We start from the raw sequence: 26,319 nt of genomic DNA on the forward strand, positions 1-26,319 counted from the left end.
GCCAGTGGAGCGTGTGTGCAGTGTGCAGTTTCTGTTGACCTTCTCCAGTGTGCACAGGTCCATGGCGTGGAAGATGTACTCAGCGTAGTCTGGATGCTGTTCCAGGGACACTGGCTTCTGAAAGGGCTCGGTCTGAAACACACACACACACACACACACACATGCACACACGCGCACGCACACACGCACACACACACAGCCTCAAAGTTATCTAACTTGTCGAAAACACACACATGGCATTGTTACTTCCACCATCACCCAACACGCACACACACACACACACACACACACACACAACCAAACTACACAGTCAAACTTGACGACGAAGAAACAACAAAAACCAAGACGGCTAAAACAACCCCACTCCAAACATGTTAGACAGAGAGGGCGTAGAGGCGGTGAGAGGTTTAGGGAAGGGGGCACAGAAAAAGAGAGAGAGAGAAAGAGAGACTTGAAAAATGCACACAGGGCACACAGGGAGGTCGGGGTAAGGGGGGTGGGGGGGGGGGTGTGGGGTGGGGGGTGTTGAGGGTGGGGAGGCTGTTTTATGGTGAGTGTTTACCCAATTATAAGCCTTTCTCTGCGAAGTAGTAGAGTGTGGGGAGTGAGATGAGGAGCGAGGCTGGTCCTGTAAGAGAACAGAGGGGGCAGCTATATCCTCACCAATCCACAGCCCCCCCAACCACTACCACCCGCGCCCACCACACTCCCTCTAGCGCTGCCGCTGACGAGAACGGAACCCTTGGCTAGTTCCTGTACCGCACGGGAACTCCTCTACTGAAGTTGTGGCAAGCAGAACCTTTTGTTCTGGCCATGCTGAGGAAAGACGTAAAGTTGTAGGACGATTCAAAGTGCAACGAGTTCTCGGTTTCGTGATCTAACAGGTGGAAAGATAGCAGGCTGGAAAACAACAAACAGTATTGCTTTTTTTTTTTCTTTAACTCTCCACCTGAAGTTTCCATCTGGGGTGTTTATTCGCCAGGAAAAAGAGTGGCTCCACAAAGGAACTTATTCCAGATGGGACAACAAACAAATGGCTATATTATGATTCATGATTTTACTGGGCTCACAGGAAAACATTCGCCACTGCCCAGACCCAGTCGGTGCAAAAGAGGTTTTGGAGGGAGGTTTCTGAGAGGGGCCTTCAAAGCGCTCTCCTTTTACTAGCACAGTCTCTTCAGCCATGCAATATTCAGCGCCTGGACCAATGTTATAATTCGCCGAATGTAAGTGTTATAGCCAAGCAAAATGGCAAGGACAAGGGCTATTGGAATGTGTGGTGTTATAGGTTCCAAAACAACAGGTCTAGTACTCACATAAAGGCCATTGGCAGAAACATCAAACAAAAGTGGATTCTTTTGTTTAGCCACATGTCAGTGAACATACTGGTCCAACCCATACATGCTATACAGTGACAACTTAGCCAGAATTGACAGCTCACATCAGATGCTCTTCTGGACGACAAAGAAGAGAGATAGAGAGAGAGAGAGAGAGAGAGAGAGAGAGAGAGAGAGAGAGAGAGAGAGAGAGAGAGAGAGAGAGAGAGACAGACAGACAGAGACAGAGAAAGAGAGGGAGGGAGAGAGAGGAGTAGATAGAGACCGAAAGTAAAAGAGAGAGAGAGAGAGAAAGTGAGAGATAGAGAGATAGAGAGAGAGGGAAAGTACTTACGCCCGGCTGCTTCATCTTCTGCAGAGCGAACTTAAGCAGGTAAGACAGCTGCTCTAACGTTAGCATGGTCATGGCCTTACTCTGAGTCTCTATGCATTCTGCTACAGTGATTTTCTGAGAAGGAAAAGGGGGACACAGAAAGGAGGAGAGCACACTGTGTTTACACTCTACAGAATGCACCACCCTCTCATCATTAGTCTAATTCTGATACACGTAGAACCTAAAAAGGGTAGTTGCCATTACGAATGAAGAATTACTATATTATACATTACTATAGTCCAAAGCCAAACTGACTACAAACACTTACTACGAGTATTTAGAATTATCTGTCTACTATTCTAGCATTTCAATGTATTGTGTTTACAAATAATGTGGACAAGTGATGTCTAAGGTAAAGATACATTCACATGAACTACTATTTACTTAATAGCAATAGTAATAGCAATACTTACAATACTACAATAAACTACTGGTTCATATAATGTCATAGCGGTAGCTACAAGCTAAGCTAGTGTAAATGGAAATCTTTCCTGCCCCGACCCCCCGACCCCCTGCGCCCCGAGCAGCCGACAGGGCCGCCCCTCAGCCCCCACAGCGCCACACAGCTCCAGAGGGCTGGCTTGCGGTGTGTGAGAGAGTGAGAGAGTACCTCACACTCGGGGCAGAACCAGTCGCCCTCGGGCTCTGCTGCCAGTTTCAGGCACTTAGCGTGGTACACGCGCGGGCACAGCTCGCAGCAGAGCACCTGGCCCTCGCGGTGGCACACCCAGCAGTAGAAGTCGTTGCGGCCGTCCTGCGGTACAACATCAACAGGGTCTGTGGTGAGTGCTGGCTGCTTCACATAGTAAAAGGGACCATGTCTTAGCTCAGACTGAAATGCAGGCAAGAGAAACACAAAAAAAGGGGTTTGGGTTTCAAAACACACGCATGTGAGATTTCACACAGGCATTATTAAACAAAGCATTATATACTGCAGTATACACACACATGCATATTACAATTAATACAGGTGCCCCACGGGGATGCAGCGCTTGTTTTTAATACACTGCTGTATGATATTAACAATAATATCTGTAATAAATGTATTTGTAGCACCACATGTTTAATATAGTGTACCAAATACACTAATAGTAATAATATACAATTGCACAGCAAAAACATGTTGATTGCTCTTACTTGGATGTGCAATGTCTTTATTCCCTGATCATGCAAAATATGAAAGGAACCACAGCAACAGTAGGCTAGAGTATGAGGCAGGTTGGCCTGTTTCAAACCCTCAAAATAGCCTACTCTAATGCAAGGACCCTAATACAACATTATTAAGTCTGCCTCACACAAGAAGTCAATAGATTATTTGATGGCTGGCCATGCCGGCCTTGCTAGCATTGATTTAGCAAAGTCATAGAAAAACAGTCCTCACACTTCTTCTTCACAGACAATGTGAGAGCTGATGTTAGGTTCACTAGGTTGTGAATGTTTTCCACAACTTGAGTGCTTTCTTTCCTTGCCTTCCAGCGAGAAGTAGCGTTCGATTAATAGATATTGGGCTGATACTAGGAGTCTGTTTAAATGCATTGAGTGCACATAGACTCCACAGTTTTGCTTTACAATGCTGGTCCTCTTAAGTCTCTATAATTACACTGCCTGATAATCACTTACAAAGCTAACACGTGAATTTAATTAGGAGCGCATGGCGTGGTGACTCAATAGTGGTGTCTGCCTTGTGACCATTTGTATGTTTTGACAGTATCTTCAGGCTTTTTGACATTTCTAAGCGGTTTTCAACAACTTATCACAGTTCATGAAAGTGACCACTTCATGAATTCTGGCACTTAACCCCAAGTTGCCCCTGCAATTTACATCTGTAAGTTGCGTTGTATACACGCGTCAGGATACAAGTAAAAGATTAAAGCTACCATGTAACCCAAAGACAATTTGCAAAGACTACATTTTCTGTTCAAACTATTCACTAGCCAAAGTGCTATCCACCTGCCACTGAACAACTCATTCCTGAGACAGTTCCTGTTCTATTCATGGGTTTCATCAAGTCCCTTTCCACAGGTGTATTAATCAAGCACCATGCAGTCTGCATTGATAATCAAGGTGCTTGATTTTATACACCTGTGGAAAGGGACCTGACGGACCCATGAATAGGGGTTTTGAAACCTTATGCTAAACCCTGATATGAGAGGCCTATGTGGGTGAGCACTGTCAAGAGTACAGTCCCCAAGGAACACAAACCCATGACATATGAGTCAACTAGAGTACTAGACCATGTAAGGGGGCTATTTCCTGTGCAGCTATTCTCACACAGCCATGAGAAGCCTGGGACATTTAAGGAGTGCACTATCATGAGAATGACTTGAAAGACTGCATCAGCAGACTTTTGTAATACCCTTCAGCTATGAGTCTGACACATCTTTGATTGTCTCTAGGAAAACTATTTGAAACAGAGAAAGTAATTTAAGTTGGCAACAGCATCAGACAAAAAACTGATGTGCTTCAAGCACCGTCTCAAACATGCAACCATGCATCAAAAGCAAACCGAAATATGTGTGACTCATTGTAAGAAGTCAATGCACAACCAGACGGAATTATCTCGACCAAATACAGGTGAAACTCAAAAGATTAGAATATCGTGCAAAAGTTCATTATCTCAGTAACTCAAAAATGTGAGCTTCAAATGTGAAACTAATACTAACTATTACATAGACTCATTACATGCAAAGCAAGATATTTCAAGCTGCTATGTGTTACATACAATTTTGATGATTATGGCTTACAGTTTATGAAAACCCCAAATTCAAAATCTCAGAAAATTTTAATATTAAATGAAATCAATAAAAAAAAGGAAATGTCAAGTCAACCCTCTGAAAAGTATAATCATGTATATGTACTCAGTACTTGGTTTGGGCCTATTTTGCATGAATTACTGCCTCAATGCGGCGTGTCATGGATGCAATCAGCCTGTGGCACTGCTGAGGTGTTATGGAAGACCAGGATGTTTCAATAGCTGCCTTCAGCTCTTCTGCATTGTTCAGTCTCATGTCTCTTATCTTTCTCTTGCCAATGCCCCATAGATTCTCTATCGGGGTTCAGGTCAGGCGAGTTTGCTGGCCAATCAAGCACAGTAATCCCATGGTCATTGAACCAGGTTTTGGTACTTTTGCCAATGTTGGCAGGTGCCTAGTCCAGCTGGAAAATGGAGTCAGCATCTCCATAAATTTTGTCTGCTGAAAGACGCATGAAGTGCTCTCAAATGTCCTGGTAGATGACGGCGTTGACTCTGGACTTCATAAAACACAAGTGGACTAACACCAGCAGATGGTATGACTCTACAAATCAACACTGACTGTGGAAACGTCACACTGGCCTTAAAACATCTTGGATTGTGTGCCGCCCAATTCTTCCTCCAGACCTTGGTTTCCAAATGAGATGCAAAATTTGCTTTCATCAGAAAAGAGGACTTTGGACCAATGAGCAACAGACCAGTTGTTTTTTTCTGTAGCCCAGGTAAGACGCTTCTGACGTTGTTTGTTGTTCAGGAGCATCTTGACAAGAGGAACACGACATTTGAAGCCCATTTGCAGGATTCATCGGTGTGTGGTGGCTCTTGATGCAGTGACTCCAGCCTCAGTCCATTCCTGACAATCCTCTTGAGGCTGCGGTCAGCCCTGCTGCTTGTGCATCTTTTTCTTCCACAGTTTTCCCTTCCACTCAACTTTGTATTAACATGCTTTGATACAGCACTTTGAGAACATCCAACTTCATTAGAAATTGGCTATTGAGGCTTTCCCTCCTTGCGGAGAGAGTCAATGACGGTTTTCTACATAACTGTCAGGTCAGGACTCTTCCCTATGATTGTGAATTCTACTGAACCAGATGGAAGACCATCTAAAGGCTCAAGATCCCTTTGCAGGTGGTTTAGATTAATCATCAAAATTATCACAAATAAGGGCTTGAAATATCTCACTTGGCATGTAACGAGTCTATACAATATACGAGTCTACAATATATTAGTTTCACCTCTTATTAAATTTTTTTGAGTTTCATCTGTATAATATGTGTGTGTGTGTGTGTGTGTGTGTGTGTGTGTGTGTGTGTGTGTGTGTGTGTGTGTGTGTGTCTGGGGTGGGATCCGATGCTGCACCTGGTCTTTGCTGCTGTTCACTGCCCCAGGCTTTTTCTTCTTCTTCATGGGGCTAGGGGAGGTCTCTGATGGAGAGTGTCCATTGGATGAGTGAGGAGGGCTGGGCACCTTGCGCTTCTGGGCAGTCCGATCCACTGACCCAGACTCAACACCTGCAACTGAACCCACACAATCCAGGTCAGAATAGATGACAATGTTTAGATGGACTTACGCTCAAACTGTGATAAATATGGATGGAGGTGACAAAAATGTTTTAGGATGAGCCACGATTGGTCCATCCAGAGTGACCGCTCATTCAGCCATCCAATCAGAGAGAGAATGTGTCAGTTTGGAGCAAGTCTTCTTGTGCAGCATGCTTTCCACTTTCCGTATTACTCAAGGGGGTAAGCCAACATACCACGGCATACCACTTATGTGAGGGTTTGAGGCTAATACATAACCAAATAGAGTTAGCATTCAACTGGCCCCCATTTTTTTTGCTGTTTTTTTACATCAAATAACTTTACATCTGAACCTTCATGTGGCCATCATGAACCTGCTACCTTCAGTGACACAGGAGAAAAAAATAAATCTAGCGAAAAGCCTATATAAGAGGCCATAGAGAGGGAAGCATCAGAAACAAAGCTATTCTGTGATGTTTTGCTAGACTGGCAGAACAGTTACCAAACGCTGCACTTTATCTCAAACCCTCATAATTTTCTAGATGCGGCTACCAAACCGTTTTTCAGTCCATTGCTCAATGTCACATCTATGTCACCAAACTGAGCTGAGGCTGTGCAATGCCCAACAGGAAACTGGTTCAAACCCACTTTTCTCCAATCAGATCAACAAAGTGGCTCTCTCCATTTCATTTAATGTCTATGACCTTACCCTACCTTTGCATCACTGATTGGACTCAACAGTAGGCCTAGTACGCTATTTTTGATAACGTAAACACATCCGAGTTCCATTCATATGAACACTATGCAAAAGCCGACCTGTGTGTTTGGCTGTTGGTCAACTGGCACACTCCAAAAACAGGTAGTTTTTAACCAAGTTAAGCTGCAATGTGGGCAAGGCTGTGTTTGCAGTGCTTGTGATTCTGCAAGTCTGACTGATTTTCTGACCATTTGAATATAATAATCATCACGGTTGATGATTATTACTGATCACTACTGTAAATGTTTACCTCAGGATACGTGTGCACTGCAGTATGGGGTACATCCGTATGGTGTTTCGGAAAGAGTTGTGGTGTAGGAAATAAATGGGCAAAGTAGACCGTAAAGAATGATCTTCTCGCACCTTTAGATCGTGTTGAAATCTCCATCCCCTCAACAGCATCCGACTCCACTTTCACCTCCTCCTCTGCCAAACTACAAGCAAAAACAGAAGTTAGTCTTGACAAGTTGCTAATGTATTCAATTCATGTCATGTAGCTGAGCATGGATCTACTCTACTGGCAGCATTGTGACATTGTTACCTCCGCCAAGGAGGTTATGTTTTCATCGGGGACCGGTGTTTGTTTGTCTGTCTTTCTGTCTCTGTTAGCAAGATAACTTAAAAAGTAATGGATAGATTTCGATGAAATTTTCAGGGAATGTCAGAAATTACCCAAGGAAGAAATTATTAGATTTTGGGAGCGATTCGTAACACCATCGGGATTCTGGAGCCGTTTATGTTTTTTGGTTAGTGGTGTAATGGCATGGTATGGCCACGTGGTCGTGATCTGAATAGTTTAGTTTCAAATGTATGACATCCTAGGAGGTCTGCGCTCTCTGAGTGCTTTTCTTGTTTGTGGTGTGGTGGAAAGGTTTGTTGCTTTTCAATTAACTAGAATCAACTGCCTACCGTAATTTCCCTAGTATTAGCCGCGGCTTATACGCTGATTTTGCAAAATGTCTTCAGCTATGAGATTAATACACGGGGGCAGTTAATATGGTATTAATATGGTATTAATATGGTTTTGTTTTAACTTGCATAAACACTGTCCTGCGGTTTATACACAATGCGGCTAATACACAGGAAATTACTGCATCGTTCCAAAATAACTCTTAATAAGGTTGCTAACAAAGTTGTAGCTTGCTAAGTTAGCATCATCTGTCTCTTTAAAGAGTTTGCTACTTCACAGACTTCACCCTGATATCATGCCACAAGCTGACAGAATTCATGAGTTACTTCATGGGCCTCACATCCACATGACATCCAAATATCATCATCACTGTGTAGGCATGAGGTACAACTGAGTTAGCCATAGCAGGAGATACTCACTGTTGCACAATTCTAATTAGCTAGTTGTTGCTAAATTATTTGCTAATATAAAATGCTATCACACATACATTATAACATGCACTATTACAGCTTAGATGGCATCAAGTCAGACCATATTTGAATCCTGTCAGAATGACCATTAGCTGTGCTACAACATCTAATGCTTATGCTGCATGTGTACTGAGTTGGCTGAATTTGTAGATTGGCAATGTTAGCTATATAGCTGATTTAATTCCGCATTTGCATGAATTTACAGAAACCTACACTTTTTGAGGATGTGTCTCAATACACCACATTCAGTTTATTAAAGGTGAAAATCCATTTTTAATCCAATTTGTTTTCAAATTGATTTTGTAATTGAAATTGAAATACTTGATTTGTCATCATCCCTACCAAGAATATTTCTGACAGAGACCTCTAGAATATTGTTAGCCATGCCATGCTGTTCCCTTCTTGGCAGTGGGCCACTAACTGCTGGGCAGTCTATTTTTGTTTGACATTTAAAAGTGAATCCAATCCAATCTCAAATCAGGGCTGCTTCCTGATTTACCTTCCGCAGAGAGAAAATAAAAATGTGAGTGGTATTGTGAGGGTTGTTTAAGCTCCATTCAGAGCATGCATCTCCTGTCTTGAGCTTACAAGCAATCACTTGCATCTCCTCAATCAATTCCTAAGGGCACCAACACACCTGATCTAAGGACATCATTAACCATCACATCTTCAATGACTGGAGGTGGACCAGGGCAAACAAGCAAACATGGTTTTAAGTCCTAAAACCATGAATTAGCCTATTACAATTAGGTTCATAGACCTCAGTAATTACATCTGACAACCAGCTAGGGCTGTGTATTGGCAAGGACTTCACAATGTGATACGGCACAATACATGGGTCACAACGATATAATACATCACAATACAGTATACTGTGTACTGCGATACTTTTTGCAAAAAATGTAAAAATAAAGCTGGAAACACAATTTGCTGTAAACCACCTAGACAGTATATGTAGATAACATTATACTGATAATTCAGCAGACAAATAATAACAAAATATATCACAATAGTCAGCTGTACACACATTTTTGCACAGCCTAATGCTTCAATAAAAATAAGAATATCATACAACCCAACAACCAACTCCAGAATCACCCCAATTTTCTCTTCCGGTACTTCGACCTTGACAAAATATAACATTAGTCTGTAATGTCTATGAAATGTGCTGTATAAATACATTCTTCCATCTTCCAACATAACTGTTGGGGCAAGCCATGTCTGCAATAGGAAGGAATGTTTTTCTCTAAATTGACCCCTGTGACATCAACTCAGTCTCTATACTCCAAACACCAACACAATGAGGCTTCTCTCTTACTGCCATTTAGTTGACTGGCATTCACTACTAAGCGACTGAATCCTACTCAGACAGATTTCATTGGCCACTTAGGAGGCTCTTCAAAATCAGTCTGCAACTATGGTCTTTCACAGGCCTCTCCAAAGAGCAGTTTCATGCTCTGTGAAGGTCAATCTGATAACACGTGCCACGAGTTCTACAAAGAAACCTCCACAAGTCTGCTTATTATATGAAAAACACTTGCCTGGTTCCTTACTGTGATAGATCAAACATTATTATCTTGTAATTATCAAAAATCATATTTCCAACCACAACCTAATATTGATAGTGTGTTGCCTACTGCAAAAATAATGTAAAATAGTGATGTAATAGGTTTTCCTTTTTCTCTTACTATTTTTTGTCACCGCTATTTGCATGTAAAATTGACAGCTTATAAATAAAAATATGCACAAAGTCTAATTTGCATAGAGCGAAATTGGCACAGATAGAAAGTAAACTGATTTGCACAGTAGGGGGAAATAGGAGAAAATAATAATCAATTTATGCATGAATTTCATGTCTTCAGCCTTGAAAAGCAAGCACACAGCTAGCGTGTGCTAATGGAGGGGGGGGGAAGGATGTGGTTTTCCTTTTCCCCGGGCCTTGAGCGATCTGCCTCACCCGAAATCGATTACCGAGCCACTGAAGACGTGGACAGAATCATCTGTCTGTTTTTACACAGTGACGTGTACTCTAAGTGCCAGACTCAGTGCAGGCAGGCGAGCATGAAAGCCAGACCGAGTCGATCTGCCTCTGGCATCCTGATCATCTAAGCTAAACCGTCAGCCTTTGAATTTTACATTTCCGCACAGCTGTGCATTGGTCGGACAGCCAGATTCCCTGTACTGTTCACATTTGGGCTGTGCAGCACAAGTACAGTAATCTGGATATGCCTTGTTCTCCTGGGAGAGGCTCCATTATGCGAGCTGTAGCACCCAGAGTGGGTGTTGTGTGCGTTTGCATGGCAACAATGCCTGCGCAGTCAGTGCCTAGTGCTGAAGCTGGAGCTTGGCTGGTCACAGGTAAGCCCAATGGAGAGGACAACAACTCAGTAATTGCTAGGCCTGTTCCATAGATCCCTGCGTAAAAATCAGAGAGACAAAGCCACACCAACCTGCCGCCCCTAGTAATCGACTGAAAGAAAGCAGAAATTTCTCCTCAGCATCATTCTCCCCACCCACCATTACAGCTCAGCGTAATTTTAAACTGAATAAATTCCCCATCAGTGAGCTGTATGCCTCAGCCTTACTGACTGACCTGACACATTCAGCCCTCTTCCTCAATAAACAACATCAAATTGAAGCGTGGAATTCTCCAGTGACCAGGGATTTTTGAGCATCCATCTCACTATATATTTATTTCTTAGAGGCAACAAAGAGAGAGCAGGGCAGGTTTCATTTGCAGCTGCAGTGCCAGTGCTGACTGCTTAAGTGGAAGCAGAGATCCCAGAGTCTTCTTCCAATGCAAGTGTTGTTGAGACAGCAGAATCACTGCTTCCCCTCCCTCCATCAGGTCTCTTCTCTCTCTCTCTCTCCCTCTGTCTCTCCAGCTCCATCCATCCTCCATCTTTAACCCCCCTCACCCGCGCGCGCACACACACTCACACATGCACACCCGCCGCCGTTGCTCTCCTCCCTTCCTCCCTCTGTCCATCTCTGGGGGAGAGAAAATGACAGCACGCAGAGGAAAACATGTACAGAGACAGAGCACTTGCCATCTTGGCCTCCTCCTCCTCCTCCTGCATCTGAGTCTGCTTGCACTCTAGCAAAATCCACCATTCTTTTCATCTCATGCAAATCACTGCCACGGTACACAACAAACCTGTCACTTCCGCAAACATCAAATATTTCCTGAAACAATAATTAATCTCATTACCTCACTGACATGACATGACAAACCTCAACATCACAATAATTCACACGTAGAAGCATACCTTTTTCTTTAAGGATACAAAATACAGGTTCTTCAGCCAGGGGCTTTTTAAAAATACTGTTATTTTTTTCTTTTCTTTTCAAATTATGAGGCTGGTAGGGGATGAGACAAAGATGGGTGCAGAAATTTCCAGAAGGGCCCTGCTCTCCCTGCTGCTGCTCTCAGTGCGATTGTCAATCTTTAACCTCAGCTGTGGGCTACCGATTGGTTTGAGCACCACACGGAGGCGTGTGATTGGGCGGCAGACGCAGTGTGCCACACTAGCTCCCTCTTTTCCCCTCTCTCGGCTCAGATCCTCTGCTGCAATGCAGGGAGGGCTTCTTGCCTTCTCTCTCCTCTTTCCTCCACCACTACAGAATGGCTCCTCACCTATTCCTTCCTTTCTCTTCCTGTTGCCGCCGTCGACGCTGTCTCTGTCGCTGTCACTGAGCCTGTGTGCGCTTGTTTTCAAAAAAAGCACCCAGTGTATGGCTGATCGTTGACGCGGCGCATATCAGATTCCGCTTCCCTTTTTGCCCTCCCTGGCTTTGAGCAATCTCAGGGCGTCCATTTTGAAGCCATGTTGTTGCTGCTGCTGCTGCTGCTGCTGCTACCGCTGCTGCTGCACGACTGCTGCTGCCACAGAGGCTGCAAGCCTGCTGCTGTAGGAGAGAGCAAGCCTCTCCTTGCCTAGCAGACAGCCAGGGTCTAAAAGGAAATGCTCTCCAAGGGACTAATGCAAAAACAACAAAATAAAATAGGGGATGGAAAGATCACAGGCCTACAAGTCTAACCTGTACTGCTGTTTTAAGAGGAAGATAAAAAAAAAATCTTCAAAAAACACCTTCATATTTAATTTGCCCCATCTATGGTGTTAAGTACAATTTTAAAAATCTAGGCCTAATAGTAATTAAATAAATGTATTTAGCCTTTACAATTAGTAATGACCATATTATAATGAAAATAAAATTCACTATCACCCTCATTAGATCATTCACAATCTGTGATCTGATCTCATTTCACAAGGTGCATTTGAGTTTATCCAACAAAGCCACCTCGAAACCTTACAAAAATAAATAATTTGAAGATCAAACACAATCCCCATTCAAATCAACAGACCAGCATGCGTAACAAATGTGATCAATGAGAGAACAAAACATTATGAGGCCTCATGAAAAGATTAACTGAGAGGCGTCTCACCAAACAGTGCTACAGCCAGCTAGCGCAGGATTAAAAGGCCCTGCTCCTTAATCAGCCCTGATAACCCTTCAAACACCTGCTTTGTTACTAACAATCTGCTGAGAGCAACAAGGTCATCAAAGCCTCTTTCACTGGACTCTCACATTGGGGTCTTGAGGAGATCATAAACCATTTCTTTTGTCGCCGTGCACTACACAGCAAGCTGTGAGCTGTGGTGTTTGTCCGATGGGCAATAAAAGCCGACAAACAAGAAGTGCAACTTAGAAGCGCACATGCCGTGTCATTTCAGGAAGACACAAACATATAACACCCCTCCCATCCCCTCTCCAACAGAGCTCATTAATCTGGGGAGTTTAGAGGGGGGGGGGGGGGGGGCTACCTTATTCAAAACAGATTTCTTGCTCCTTCAAGCTCTCTTTAATGTGCCTGTGTGGGATGATGCCACGCTTCTCTGTCAAACCTCACACATTATCATAAAGAAGGGATAGGAGGGGCACAAGCAGAGAAGACGTCTATAATGGCTGACTTCATGCCTACAACAAAACCTTCAAGAGGAGCTTAGCATAAGGCCTACTTCCTCTCAAAACAGAGCCTGAATAGAGTCTGACAATGTGCTGCTGACGCGATGCGAAACAGAACTGTTGTTTTGTTTTGGACTGATCTATGAAATAAAAAAAAAAAGGAAATGCCCTCCAGCAGGATGAAACAGTTACAGCTACAATAGTCGTGAGCCGTGTGACAAGAAAACATTTCACATTTTATGACATGGCTGATTTGTCATATTTAGCTCCTCTTCCTATGACTTAATGCCCCTGTGCCAGTCCAGAGCAAACTGAACAGTGGCATGACCTGGCTCTTAAGAGCACTCTGCCCTTTAGATCTCATCATATGCTGTGGAGTTTCCTACCCCTGTGCCACAAGCCTGTGGTAGAGGCCTTCCATTTTGAGAGGTCTGCCTAGTGTCACTCTTTGAAGCCTCCTGCCTGTAAATGTTACAGTTTTTTGGGTAAAACAGAAATGTCCTACACTGCTGACAAGCACGCTCTTAGGTATAGAGACAAGCAGCTCCCTGACCCTGTGAGCCATTCTGTCACACAACAGACAGTGCAGAGAGAGACTTCTGTACTGTGTTCCTGCCTGCCTCCAGCCCTTTGGTGTGGTGTGACTTACAGACTTTTCCCTCCTTCTATAATAGGTACTGCCTTCTTACAGCTTTACAGTTACTAATACATAGGTTAGCAAGGTAAAAGAGGAAGTGAAATAATGAAAAAGCAGGCTTACCTCTGTGGATGCATGGCTAACAAACACAGTGTGTTATGTCAATGCTTACTAAAACATGGAGGACAGCCCTCAGCCTTCACTATGCACACAGCAGAGCCACGGCACTTCAGGCTGTCCGATCTGCTGGCCAAATGTAAACTGCACTTTGATTGGCTGCCTCTCAGGGGCTGAGTGTAATGCGGTAGCTGATTGGCTGTCCCATTTCCTGGCTGTATGTCTTTTGTTCAGCACAGGCAAGCTACGGCAGCAGTGCTTTGGACAGAGGGAAAAGCTACTAGGCCCGATCCACAGGATCAACATACAGAAGGACAAAATGGCCCAGACAAATATGCAGACTGAAAAAGCAGCTTTTTAAAGTCCATTTAACATCAAATTAATGTGATCATTTTGAGAAGGAAAGCCTCAAAGTAGATCTGTTACAGAAGCCTAGAAGGCCCTCGTCTCAAAAGGGAAGAAAAGGCCTTTGTCTCAAAGATCCCTCCCTTAAGATAAACAATCCGCAGCAAGAAAAAAATAAACGAGAGAGGGTAAACAAGTAGCCTACCAGGTACAAGCATATCACCTTTTTTGTTCTACTTAGAGCCTCCAAAGATGCAAATTTAAAAAATGCATTCATTATTGATTGCTGAATTCACTATTAAAAAAGCAGTCTGACGGTTCAAAGTGTATAGTTCTGTTCTGAGGAGGACCAATTCAGATTTAACAAGATCATTTTGGGTCTGTTAATATGAGTATTTTATGCGATAAGAATGTTTTCTAATGTGTGTATGTGCAGATGGAGTTGCACTGCTCAACACCTGACACAATCACGGTCATAAGAATACGGTCATTTTTAATATCTTAAAAATGTGACATTCATGGAAACTTTCATTTAAAATATAACCTCCAGCATTGCACTCCACATTATAGCCAAGTTTCACCAGACTCACCACCAGACTTCATGAAGAGTCTGAGTCACAGTTGCAAAATGTTTCCAACCCTAGCATCTTAAGACTCTAACCTAATTAAACTGCATTAGCAAACAATGTATCTTAGCTGTATGAATGTATACATTCTTTCAAATACAATTGTGTTTCTTTGTCCATTAGTATAAGGGTAAATAGCCAAAAATAGTCTTCTGGCATTTCATTTTAGTTTCATTATGAAATCAATAAGGGAAAATCCAATCTTGAAGGGAAGCAGATTTATCCCGAGATGGACAACAACACTTGCTACAAATACAGTCACCCTCTATGCTTGCTGACTGACAGTTGAAGCCAGCTCCTATGACCTTATCACTCTTCTCAAAGACAGTTAAAAAAAAAAAAAAAAACCCATCTTTGCTCACCTCTTGTGGAGTATCCTTGCTTTGTTTAGGTTAGTTGGCTAAAACTGATATTATATGACTATTTCAGCTCACTGTACTGACAATTATTTATTTTTATTATTGTGTTCCAATAACGTAACCGTTTTTAAAGTTAGGTTAACTAGGTTAACTAACAGCCCATTCATTCCCTGTCAAACAAGCTAGCAAACTAATGTTAGCGTACCTTTGCTAGGTAAGAGAAAAAGAGATGCAGCCAGCAAGACCATGAAATATGTGATGGTAAAGCCTACAGAGGTAATAACCGGGTTTCTCACCTGTACTGTCACACACGTCTACGTTTCTGGTTCGCATCTTATGTAAAAGGTTCTCCTTAAAAATTGTATAGAAATGTTCCCATCTAAACCACATCATGGAAGGCTAACATTAATATGCTAGCAGCTAATGTTAGCTATTCACAGGCAACCTTGCAACATCACTAAAGTTAACATTAATATTGTGTTGCTTGTTTACTGTGTAGGCTACATGGTATGGCAGAGGTTTAGTTCTAAATCTAACGTAAGAATTCGAAATCCTAGATCTAGACTTTTATCCAGACATTAAAAATTAGACATAATCCATATAGCAGCTAGCAGCTAATATACAAAAACCTAGCTAACGCCGCTAACTCAATGTTACTTCATAGCGGGTATGACATTTTACCTAATGAACTTGCTTGTAAGTTATGTCTTACTTTACCTGTCTTGATCGTCTTGATTTCGTTTCCTTGATTTCGATTTTCTGATTCTGAGCAGTAGAATCAGAGCCAATACTCTTCTTTGTTGTTTTGTTAACATTGCAGATATGAGATCTGAAAATTCCTCACCAAGACAAACTCCTGTTAGCTGCTAAGCCAAGTTCAGTCAGCCAGAAATTAACGTTACAAAACAAACCAACTCATCTGGTCAGAATAAAATCTTAAACTTCGGTACAGTCAGAGACGGTTGAATGTATTTAAGTATCTTTGGTACAGCTGAAAGAAGGGCCTTCTTTTTGGCTAATGGCCGTTCCTAATTATTACAAAGATTGGAGCCAGAGTCAAGTGCCTTCCTAGACTCTTGGAGTCACAAAACTGAAGTTAAAGCAAAACCACATGTTGCCAGATTACGTCACTCACATAATATGAACAGTGCCAAACAACTTCATGAGAGAGTTACACACTTGAGCCCCTACTTGGTTTGATTATGTCAAGTTCCCAAAAGGGTTAAATGGCTCAAAAATAAATATGGATGGACTATAGTCCGACTGTAGCCTCTGTTATCAGCAAATCTCCCAAAAGTCATTAGGCCCATATAACCTACCCCAGGACCAGGGGAAAAGAACAGTTAAAATCGTTACACTCACTGTCTCAGTAATTACAATATGTGCTTCTAGTTTATAAATCACTTAATAGTTTAAGCCCAGAATGTATTTCTGCGGTGAAAGAATACAAACCAAGTAGGGCTAATCATAGATGCAGGTACCCTGGAGCTGAGCTAAAAATTCGCATGCAACTGGGACCAACTGTCTGATCAAGCACTTTACTTTTAAGGATTATCTGTTGAATGAAACATGACCCGATTACCTGTTGCAATTAATTGGTCATAACCTAATAAGTACCATTTAAACTTAGATTAGGCTAATTGATCCTCCTAGAGACCCAGTGTAAAATAGATTGGCCAGCAGTGTGCATTTTTATCACTGATGCAGTTCCAGATGATTGGCAGTGGGTCACCCATATCACTGAAAATGGTTATGTGCAATGCACAACTTTCTTGAGTCTGTATGGACTAGGATCTTCACATAGGCCTATAAACTTCTGAACAACAATTATAACAAGAGTTTTCACCTCTTAACACCCGTACATATATCTGAAATATCCACCTACCTTTTTATAGGTGAAGAAAAGATTCCCAGTTGACTTGATGCTGTTTGATGAGCTAGGTCTGCTTTGAGCGCATTACCAAATAACAGACCGGCAAAGTGACATTTATTTTATATCATGAGTAAGTGCAAGCTTATTGTAGCCTATCATATATAAATAATTGTCACTATTAAGAAGAATGACAAAACAACCTTGATTCTGATTTAAGTTCCTTAAACAGTGTAAAGGTAGTCAGGGATTTTATGTGTGCACAAAGGTGTCTGCTAATACATTTAAACATTAACACCAACAAACACAACTCCTCCCTGACCACGCCATTATTGTTAAGTTATTACTGTAAAATACGATAAAATCCGCACACATTATTTACTGCTGATAACATCTCAATTTGGTTGCACACAGATGACCTCACTTAAAACTCCAGAGAGCACTTGTGGAATTTGTGGCATTTAGCCAGAGTACAGTGTACAGTTATCTGATGAAAATGTACAATGATATTAAGCCATGTAGGCCATATCTATTTTTATTTTTATTGCATATCTCTGTATTACAGGTTCTCTGAACAAATGGTCTGCTTCATGGAATCTAGATTTTCACATTGTTTGCCACCAGAGGGCGACCTTCAGCTGTTCACTTGATGAGGATAAGACAGCTTTGCTGAGCAGGCTACAGCTGGATGTGGTCCCTGCTGCATTAATAAATCATAGTTTACACACTCTCTCACAGCTGGGAAAATCTTATCTGTGTGGGGAGGATGAAGCAGAGGATATGAATGAAATAATATGTACCTAATCTAATCTAAGCTTGATACAAACTTCTGTTTTGAGCTGTCTGCACACGATCTGAACGATTAAGACCTCGAGTTTGAACAGCAAATCATTGGTTTATGTTCTTTGTGGACCCCCACCCCCAAGTCGGATCATTCATTCTTCAAAAAAGACAGATGACCTCTGAAATACAATTCCCTGAATATGTTCTTCACAATGTGGTGTTCAAATGTTTTTAAGGGCTTTTCCATAAATTCTCTGACAATATTTTCGATAAATATTTTCTGACAATATCTTTCAACCAGGGCAGGATGCCTCATTGCCCCCCTCCAAAAATGAAAGTAAAAAGCAGTTTAAAATGACACACATTTTTGACATGTTTGTTTGTTTTTGTTTGATATGTATTTGTTTGTTTGTTTTTGTTTTTACCACGGATCTCTTTCAGAGACATTGACTTGTGTTTTTTTGTGTGACAAAAGAGGTCCACTGAGCCTCCCTTGTCACAAGAGGAAGGGGGGATGGGTGAAGAGGACAACAGGGATGCAATTGGGTATTTGCAGGTAGAGGATCTATAAATACATATGATTGGGGGCCATCTCCTGTCTTTTCAACAGACTGAGTGGTGAGGGGGTTGGGATGTCTAAGCATTGTCACACTGTTGGGGGGAGGTGAGTGTGGTGTGCCGTGGGGGAGGGGAAACAAACAGGTCTGTGGGCCTCTGTGACTCACTCTGGAATGTAATTGAGGCTCTCGTTTTCTCACATGCACACGTACACACACACACACACATGCTTACACACATCCACACCCACACACCCACCCACCCACCCACACACACACACACACACACACACACACACACACACACACACACACACACACACATTCAAACACATGCTATGTACTCAAAGAGAGACCAGCTTCAGTAAAGAGTGTGTTTTTGAAAAGGACAAAGAAGCAGTGTTCCTTGGGAGCTGTGTTAAGTGTTAGTCTTGACTTTTAAAAGCTGCCAAGCATTATAATTGCCTTGCTAACTGAGTTAAGTGGACAGCTTCACCAGGAGAGGGGACTGATTCTCTCTGTTTCCATCATATCTCATTTGGACCTTCTTCCAATTTAAGACATTGGTTATATTCATTTCAGTGTCCGCATTCCTCATGCTTAAGAGTTCCATGGAACAGCAGGAAAAAGTGAGTGAGGGTCTAATTTTTTAAAGAGTAGCATACTATCTCTCTCTCTTTCCTCTAGACTAACCATTTCACTCTTCCATTGCCCCTCCCACTCAGTTCTCTCCTAGGCTCTGCCTCCCTCTCCCAACAGTTGAAATTCTACACTGGTATGCCTGAGAAATCACCATGGAGACAGGGGCTGTGCTATCTTCCACTGCTAGTCTTCAGATCACTGCCAGGGCACCCCACAATCTTCTGCAGACCACAACAATTGAGAACTTCAACACATTAAGTCTTTTTTTATTATTCTTAAAGTGCATTGACCAACATCTTCACAATAGTTAGTTGAGGTTTCTGCAATTAGGATGGCATAAAATATCAATATGAAATAATAAAAAAATCTATTAAAATCTGCATGTAGGCCTAGCCTATCATTTTGCAATGTAGCCTATATATGCCCCCCCCCCCCCCCCCCCCCATAAATAAACAAACAAACAAATATATATAATACCCCATACACAAGAAGCCTTGTCTCCATCAAGGATCAGGCTAATATTTATAGGTAGGCAAAGACAAATAATCTAGGCCTACCATTGGCGTTCGCAGATGTATTACGTCTATAAAGCAGTATAAACATTATAAAGGACACACACCATCCCGATCACTCCCTGTTTGAACTGCCTTCAGGCAGACAGTACAGATTAAATAGAACACTCAAAGTGTAATAACCACCGTCAATGCTGCAAAAAATGATAATCTGATGTGAAATGGATCAATGCAATGACAGAAAGCATACATGTCTATAGATGTATGTTCATGTTTTTATGCAATGACTGTATCCATACTATTTTTATGCAATAACTGGGTGTGTAGGTCTATGCCTATGCGTGTTTATGTTTGCTGCTAATTATATTATATGTTTCTGTTTCTTCTTTTTTTTAAATAATAATAATAATAATAATAATAGCACTCAGCCTAAATTATATTTTATAGACCCAATGAATGATACACTGACTGAGTAGCTTAAATTGCGTTGTCCCTGTGACAATGACAGTAAAGACCTATTATGTTCTATTCTACCACTATCTATTCTTTCTTATAAAACTATTCAATATTTCACGAAAAGTATACTAGGCCTATAGCCTACACATTTTTCTTAACTTTAAAAGTGTCAAACATACAGGTTCAGTGGATCTGAGATGGCAATAACTTCAGGGAGGGATTTATCTGGGTATAGGCCTATAGCAGAACTGTGAAGAGCTTTTCGGCGAGGCTAAAAATAAATACACAGATTTTTTTGTATGATATTGCTACTACTGCCCATCTCCCACTGGCTATCTGTTTTCTACCTGGGGGAGTTCGTGTACTTGTAGTTCCTTCACGACAAATTCAGATCATTTCAATCGAGTGAGAGCTAAAACAGTAATACGTTACCCAGAAACCTCTGCGGTGCGGTACAAGCTGGCTTCTGTGCGCTTTGGGAGTGTTTCCCATTTAAACAAACAGAGTGCTGAAGATGGCGGAGGTTTAACGGAGGCTTAAGAAACTGCTGCACTTATTGAAATACATTGGAACGGTGAGTTGACCGGGAATTCATGCTTTTAGTATTCTTTGACAAAGCCAAATACTTGGAGGTTCTTGATTCTGCAGACTTTTTGGAGAGTGCCTACTTGTCCGATAGACATATTTCGCCACTTAGCTAGTTCTTGTTGGTGCGATATCGATATTGCTCGTAATACAGCGTTGTCAGTGGCCGCAGTTGCATGCACATAGGCTTATTTGTTTTGACGATCGCCATACATTTCTCATTAAAAGCTTGTTATGTTCACATGCGAATGTGTGAGTCGGCCATACATGTAAACTGGTGAATGATTTCTTGATTTAGAATAGGCTATGTCCGTTTAAAGGAGCAGGCAGCAATACTATCGTTATATCAAATCCCTCTTTTTGTGATTTAACGCCTGTATTTACCTTACCCTACCTTTTTAACCGACTCCTGTTTTTCCATCATGGGTGTTGATGTTTGTAGTTTCTTACTTTCATTTACTTTGCAGTCATATTTCAACTATACGTTTTCGACTTAATAATCTTACCAGCAGCCTCTCCATAACCTATGTGGAGACACCGAGACTATAAGGCTAGCGGGCTAGCCAGCTGGTGCATTCTTGTCCTGCATTTAAATACCCTCTCATTCGTTGTCTTTACGGGGTTTTTTTTATGTTTCTCTGCACACATGGTTACTTTTTTGTGAGTTTGACGAGGATTGCATTTTGAATAGAGTTACTTCCTCTCATGAGTTCAATGTGTATTATTATTAGTAGTATTAGTATTATTAACTTTCACATGGTTGTGTGTAAGCTAGCCTTATTTAGCGTGTACCAGCCTTTCAGACACCCATTCAGAACTAGCATAACGATTGCCACTGAAACATTGTATTCGCTGCTGTTCCATTGATTCATGTAGTGCTGCATAGCCTTGCATTAGTCATTGTTATGTTGCAACGTGTCCCAAACCACTGACTTGGGAATGTTACCGTGTCTTCTGCTCTGTCAGGTTAGTAGCCTGCTTACTACAGGAGCCGAATCCTATCCTTGTTGAATCAGGAAAGTCAGTGCTTTTGCGACAACCTCGTATAATATAAAACACCTCTGTAATGAGTTCTTTTAAATAGTTCTTTGGTGTTGTAGGCAACCTGTCGCCAATTTAGTCTACTATAAACAACAAGGACTAGTTAAACCTTGATTGTTTCATAGTTCGAGTGTAAGTTTGTTTGGCTTGAAAACACATTGCTTGTTCTCTTTGGACACATTTTCGATGTTTGTTAAAATGAATTGATAATTGTTTTGACACGAGGTAGGCTACACAGTCAACATATCTTGTCTGTCTGCACTATGAGTTGTGTGTTGCATGAGTTGTATGTTTGTGGACTCCACAGCTGTGTGTGCGTGCGCCACATCTGGTCTGACATATCTTTGCCTCTCTTATTTTTGCGATTAAAGAATGGTGTAAATTTGACTGTAGGCTATATTGCTAGCCATGAATTTGAAACTTTGGCTGCAGCCATCAGACATGTAGAGAGATGGCTAAGGTCAAGGCACCCAAATAGAGGGCGCTTGTGTTTGCCTTTCAGGGGCACATATAAATCTAGTCATGAGTGGTGTTCTGTCAGCAGGGCATTTGTCTTAGCAGAGATTTTCTGCTAAAGAATGAGGAGCAAGGATGTAGGACAAGTAACTACCTAATGGCTTGACATAACTGGCCGTCAAAGTAGACAAACACATTTTTTTTTTAAGGTTAGTTGCTTGGCTGGTCGGTTTTGCTCACTGCTAGAGGTAGTTTTGGTGAGAAGGGCCCTCCCTTAGCCTAATTGGTTTTTGGATCTGACAGTTTTATTCTGTGGCCCCTAAGTTGATTTCTCTGTGGGTTGTTTCATAGACTTGCACTTTTAACCCAACTTTTAAAAACTTGTGTAAACTCATCAAGTTTTTAGTGTACATAGTTGACTACTTTTTTTTTGTTAAATCACAGCTGAGCGGATAATAGCTCATGGTCCAGTGGCTCAGGACATATTGTTCAGTGAGTGGATGTTGTGCATTGCATTCAAATGTAATACATTGGAACGGTGAGGTATGAAGGTATGATTTGGCTTCAGTAAAGAACTACATGAGCCTAGTCACCTAAAATATAGAAAGTGCTATCCTGGATTATTTATTTATTTATTTGTTTATTTATTGGCTGAGCTTGCCTTCTCTCTCGCTCTCTCTTCTGTCCCTCTTTTTCTCTCGAGCAGTGAGAAGGGCTCCATGTGCAACAGCAGCAGCAGTAGCTAAAGATGAGTCTGCTCACCCTGCCGCTCAGTCTGGTGGCTGTGGTAGCACCCTGCCTCCACAACCCCCACCCCCTTACCCCTCTCTCTTTATCTCTCCCCCTCTTTCTCCCGCTCCCATTCTCACTCTCTCTCACACACACAGAACGTCAGGCCGCATTAACAATGAGTCAATCTTGTGCGAGATTCTTTGACTGCCAATGGGGGTGAGAGAAGTGACTTGGATGCACGGTTGTCTGTCTTCATCCATTTGCCAGTGTGGTCTTTACTCATTAACTTTGAGCTACACAGTGGAGAGGAGACTCTCTTTTGTATGGTCCCAGAGAAAGACTCTGGATCTATGCACACAATAAATGTTTTAAAAGCTTGAATGTTTTTTTTTTTTTTTTTAAATCTCAGTATCTAATTTTGGATGGGGAAAAAATAGAATTGAATTTCGCAACTCAGAATTTGGCCATGTTGATGTACTATTATAGGCTGCAGTGGGTTGGGTAATTATTCTTCATTTTCACTAAGTGTACTCTTCTCCAAATTGTGCTATGCACTGGGCTCTTCTGGAGTTGTAGCTCAGTGTCTATGCATGAGGCTTTGTGGCCAACAATACGAGTTGGCGGGGGAAGGAGGGGGGAGGGGGAGGGGATGCCTCATCACCTTTATGTGGCACTATTTGATGACTGTCTCCACTCAGTCTTTGTCAGGCTACATTTTTCTCTCGATGGTGTTTGAATGGATGGCATTCTTTTAGTGTGGCGTCAGGGGTGGTACTCTCGGGGTGTGTGTGTGTTGTGCGTATTATGTTTTTGCTGTGTGTGTGTGTGTGTGTGTGTGTGTGTGATCTGAAGAGTGAGGAAAAAGGAAGGTCTTGCTGTGGCTGGGTATTTATTTATTTATTTATTTATTTATTTATTTATGTGTTTATTTTAGCTGTGGAGGGAAAGTATTGCTGTCTAATGTATCAGGTGTGTGCTTGTGTGTGTCTTTAATGTATGATTGATAGTAGGTGGCGATTGGTCCAGACTCCCGGACCGGCTTGATGACACTGAGCTGAAACAAAAGCTTGATTGTTTGCCTAATTGAAATGTGATGCCTTGGCCTTGGTGGAAGACTGTGTGTGTGTGTGTGTGTTTGTGTTTGTGTAGAGGGGGGTGGGGGTTGGGGCACAGCATGGTCTCATGGTCTCTTACCTTTTCTGAGTAGAATCATGTTGTCCATTTAAAAAAAAAAAAAAAAAAAAAAAGCTGGCAAAGTAGAGAAGCTGCAGTAGATCCAGCAAGCCAAGGTTGGTGAAACCGAGCTTGCTTTGAGCGGATTCAGCTGACACAGAGGAGCTGTCAGGTCCAAGTTCTAAGAAGCTGGACCACATGTGTACTACGCTTTTACTTTCTGAGAAAGTGGTTGTCCATCTCACTGTGCTGTTTATCAGTCTGACCATGAACAAGCAAAGTAGTTCAGAGAAGTGAAGTTTTGTCATTTTTTGTGAAAGTGAAGTCCACAGAGAGGAATAAATTCATTTTCTCTCTCTCCCTCTCATTCATGGCTCAGTTGTCGTCTATCTCAAGGCAATGCCACGAATGGGTTCCAGATGGACCTCATTTGTGTACTTTTGTTTTTCACTCTCTGAGAGGACTCTTGTTTTCCCCAGTTCTGCTACACCACGACACACACTCACACACCGTTCACACAGAGAGGGAGAAGCTTGTTAGCAGGAGTGTGTATTTGTTTTACTTCACATAGGCCCATTCTGCAAAGTTTATGTGCAGTTTGAATTTTTTTCACCCCCGTTCCAGTAGAGACTGGGGTTGAAAGTTCATGCAGGATTATTAAGAAATTCTTTCACAGTTATTGTACCATGGCATCTGTGTCCTCAATGAAATTTTACAACTCCCCTTTTGCTTTGCCGTACCTCTACTCGGATTTAAGGGGAATGTGTAAGTTGCATCCAGCTGTGCCTAGTTGTGTAAAGCCCGGTTGCCATGACTGCACTCCTACATGCCTGGTTCAAGGTCGTTTAACGTGGTGGTGGTGACTGAGTTGTATCTTTTGTGCCTCACTGGCCACTTGCACAAGATGACCGCATAAACAATTTAAGACAATGTCTTCATTATAAGCCTTTGTGTACTTTGCAGTCTTAGAAATGTGGGACATTTTCAATACTGTTTGTCTGCTCATAGTTGATATGCCATCTTATTAGTCTCCCATAAAGTTTTCCAAAGTTTTGCTTGTGTTCCATCACAAATGTTGGATGGATGAATTTGGCCAAAGAGGATCTAGGCTAGTGATTTTAATTGGGAATGTTTTCAGTTACCTAATCAAAAAGGCTAAACCAGTAGAAGGGAAGCAAGAAAAAAGGGCTACCGCTGACTAGGACTTAGATGAGTTTATAGTCCATTTTCTGAAAACGCAGCACAATCTGATGTTGTTTGCTCAGTCCACACACACTGAGCTTTGTCATTAACCAATCATAGACAGCACAGATGGAACAAGCCTACTGTGGCATTATCTCAGTGAGAGTAGATGCAGACTGCAGTATTTTTGTCCAGCACAGTCTTGCCTAGAGCACATTCGCCACTCTGGCTCCAAGGCAGGAGAGCAGAGCAGAGCAGTGCAGTGCCCTAGATGAGTGCCACACGGTATGGGCGTCTGTGATTTCAGACTGCTAGGCTGTGATTAGCGATTAGCCACAGCACAGCGCTTCCTCCTCGCCTCACTCTGCCATTGGGTGAGGTAAGGCAGAGCTGCACCAGAGAGAAGGGGGAAAGTGCACAGTCCTGTTTCTCTCTCTCTCTCCCTCTCTCTTTCTCTCTCTCTCTCTTTCTCTTTTGCTTTCTTTCTTTCTCTTTTTCTTTCTCTCTCTCTCTCTCTCTCTCACTTCACCCCCCCCCCCTCACTCTCTCACTCTCTCACTCTCTCACTCTCCCCTTACTCCACCCCATCCCTCCTCTCACTGGGCAAAAGAATGCTCGTAAAACGGGTTCACCTGAATAAGCCAGCAGCAGGGTAGGGCTCTGGTCTGGTCTTGTTACCATTGTAAAAAGTTAGCATGACTTGGTGTGTTTGTATTTTGTTTAGGGCCCCCTTTATAAAAGTGTGTGTGGCAGTGGTGTTTGGGGGTGGAGAAGGTGGAGAGAGAGAGGGTAAGAGAGAGAAAGAGTCTAAAAGAGAGGGGGAGAGAGAAAGAAAGAGAGAGAGAGCGAGAGAAAAGTTTTTGAGTTGGGGATAAACGTTACCAGATGCTCTCTCTGTCAATCAGGCAGCGAGGAGGGAGTGAGTCACCTCTGGATGAACTTCTCGACTGCGCAGCGGCCACCTTGTTTTCATTCTGCCAGGCCTCCACACCCCCTTCCTGGCTCTGCCCCCCCCCCCCCCTACACACACACACACACACACACACACACACACACACACACACCACCAAGTCCAATACCCTCACTTCTCTGCACGTTTGGATACAAGTTGAGCCCGGACTAACGCAGAATTCTACCCTTTTCAAAAGCGCAAAGGTTG

The 26,319-nt window shown here is 42.3% G+C and overlaps 2 protein-coding genes across 8 annotated transcripts in view; one reads left to right on the forward strand and one right to left on the reverse strand.

Annotated features, from left to right (window-relative positions):
* The window catches only part of zmynd8 (zinc finger, MYND-type containing 8), a 28,220-nt gene extending 12,215 nt beyond the window's left edge, over positions 1 to 16,005 (reverse strand). For 2 of the 7 annotated variants that reach the window (XM_062546006.1, XM_062546005.1), the window contains exons 1-6: positions 15,889 to 16,005; positions 7,103 to 7,173; positions 5,822 to 5,979; positions 2,321 to 2,542; positions 1,672 to 1,785; positions 40 to 132 (exon numbers count right to left, since the gene is read on the reverse strand). In XM_062546006.1, the coding sequence (XP_062401990.1) occupies positions 40 to 132; positions 1,672 to 1,785; positions 2,321 to 2,542; positions 5,822 to 5,979; positions 7,103 to 7,173; positions 15,889 to 15,986 (756 nt within the window). In that variant the 5' untranslated portion in view covers positions 15,987 to 16,005. The other 5 variants (XM_062546008.1, XM_062546010.1, XM_062546011.1 and 2 more) reach the window with 5 other exon arrangements.
* A 4,493-nt stretch (positions 16,006 to 20,498) lies between these two features.
* Positions 20,499 to 26,319, forward strand: part of ncoa3 (nuclear receptor coactivator 3) — a 40,560-nt gene continuing 34,739 nt past the window's right edge. Inside the window, exon 1 of the mRNA XM_062546012.1 lies at positions 20,499 to 20,565. The gene's annotated coding sequence lies outside the window, so the exon portion shown is untranslated. The remainder of the gene's footprint in view (positions 20,566 to 26,319) is intronic.

This window comes from Sardina pilchardus, chromosome 9, assembly GCF_963854185.1.
Source record: "Sardina pilchardus chromosome 9, fSarPil1.1, whole genome shotgun sequence".
Lineage (NCBI taxonomy): Eukaryota > Metazoa > Chordata > Actinopteri > Clupeiformes > Clupeidae > Sardina > Sardina pilchardus.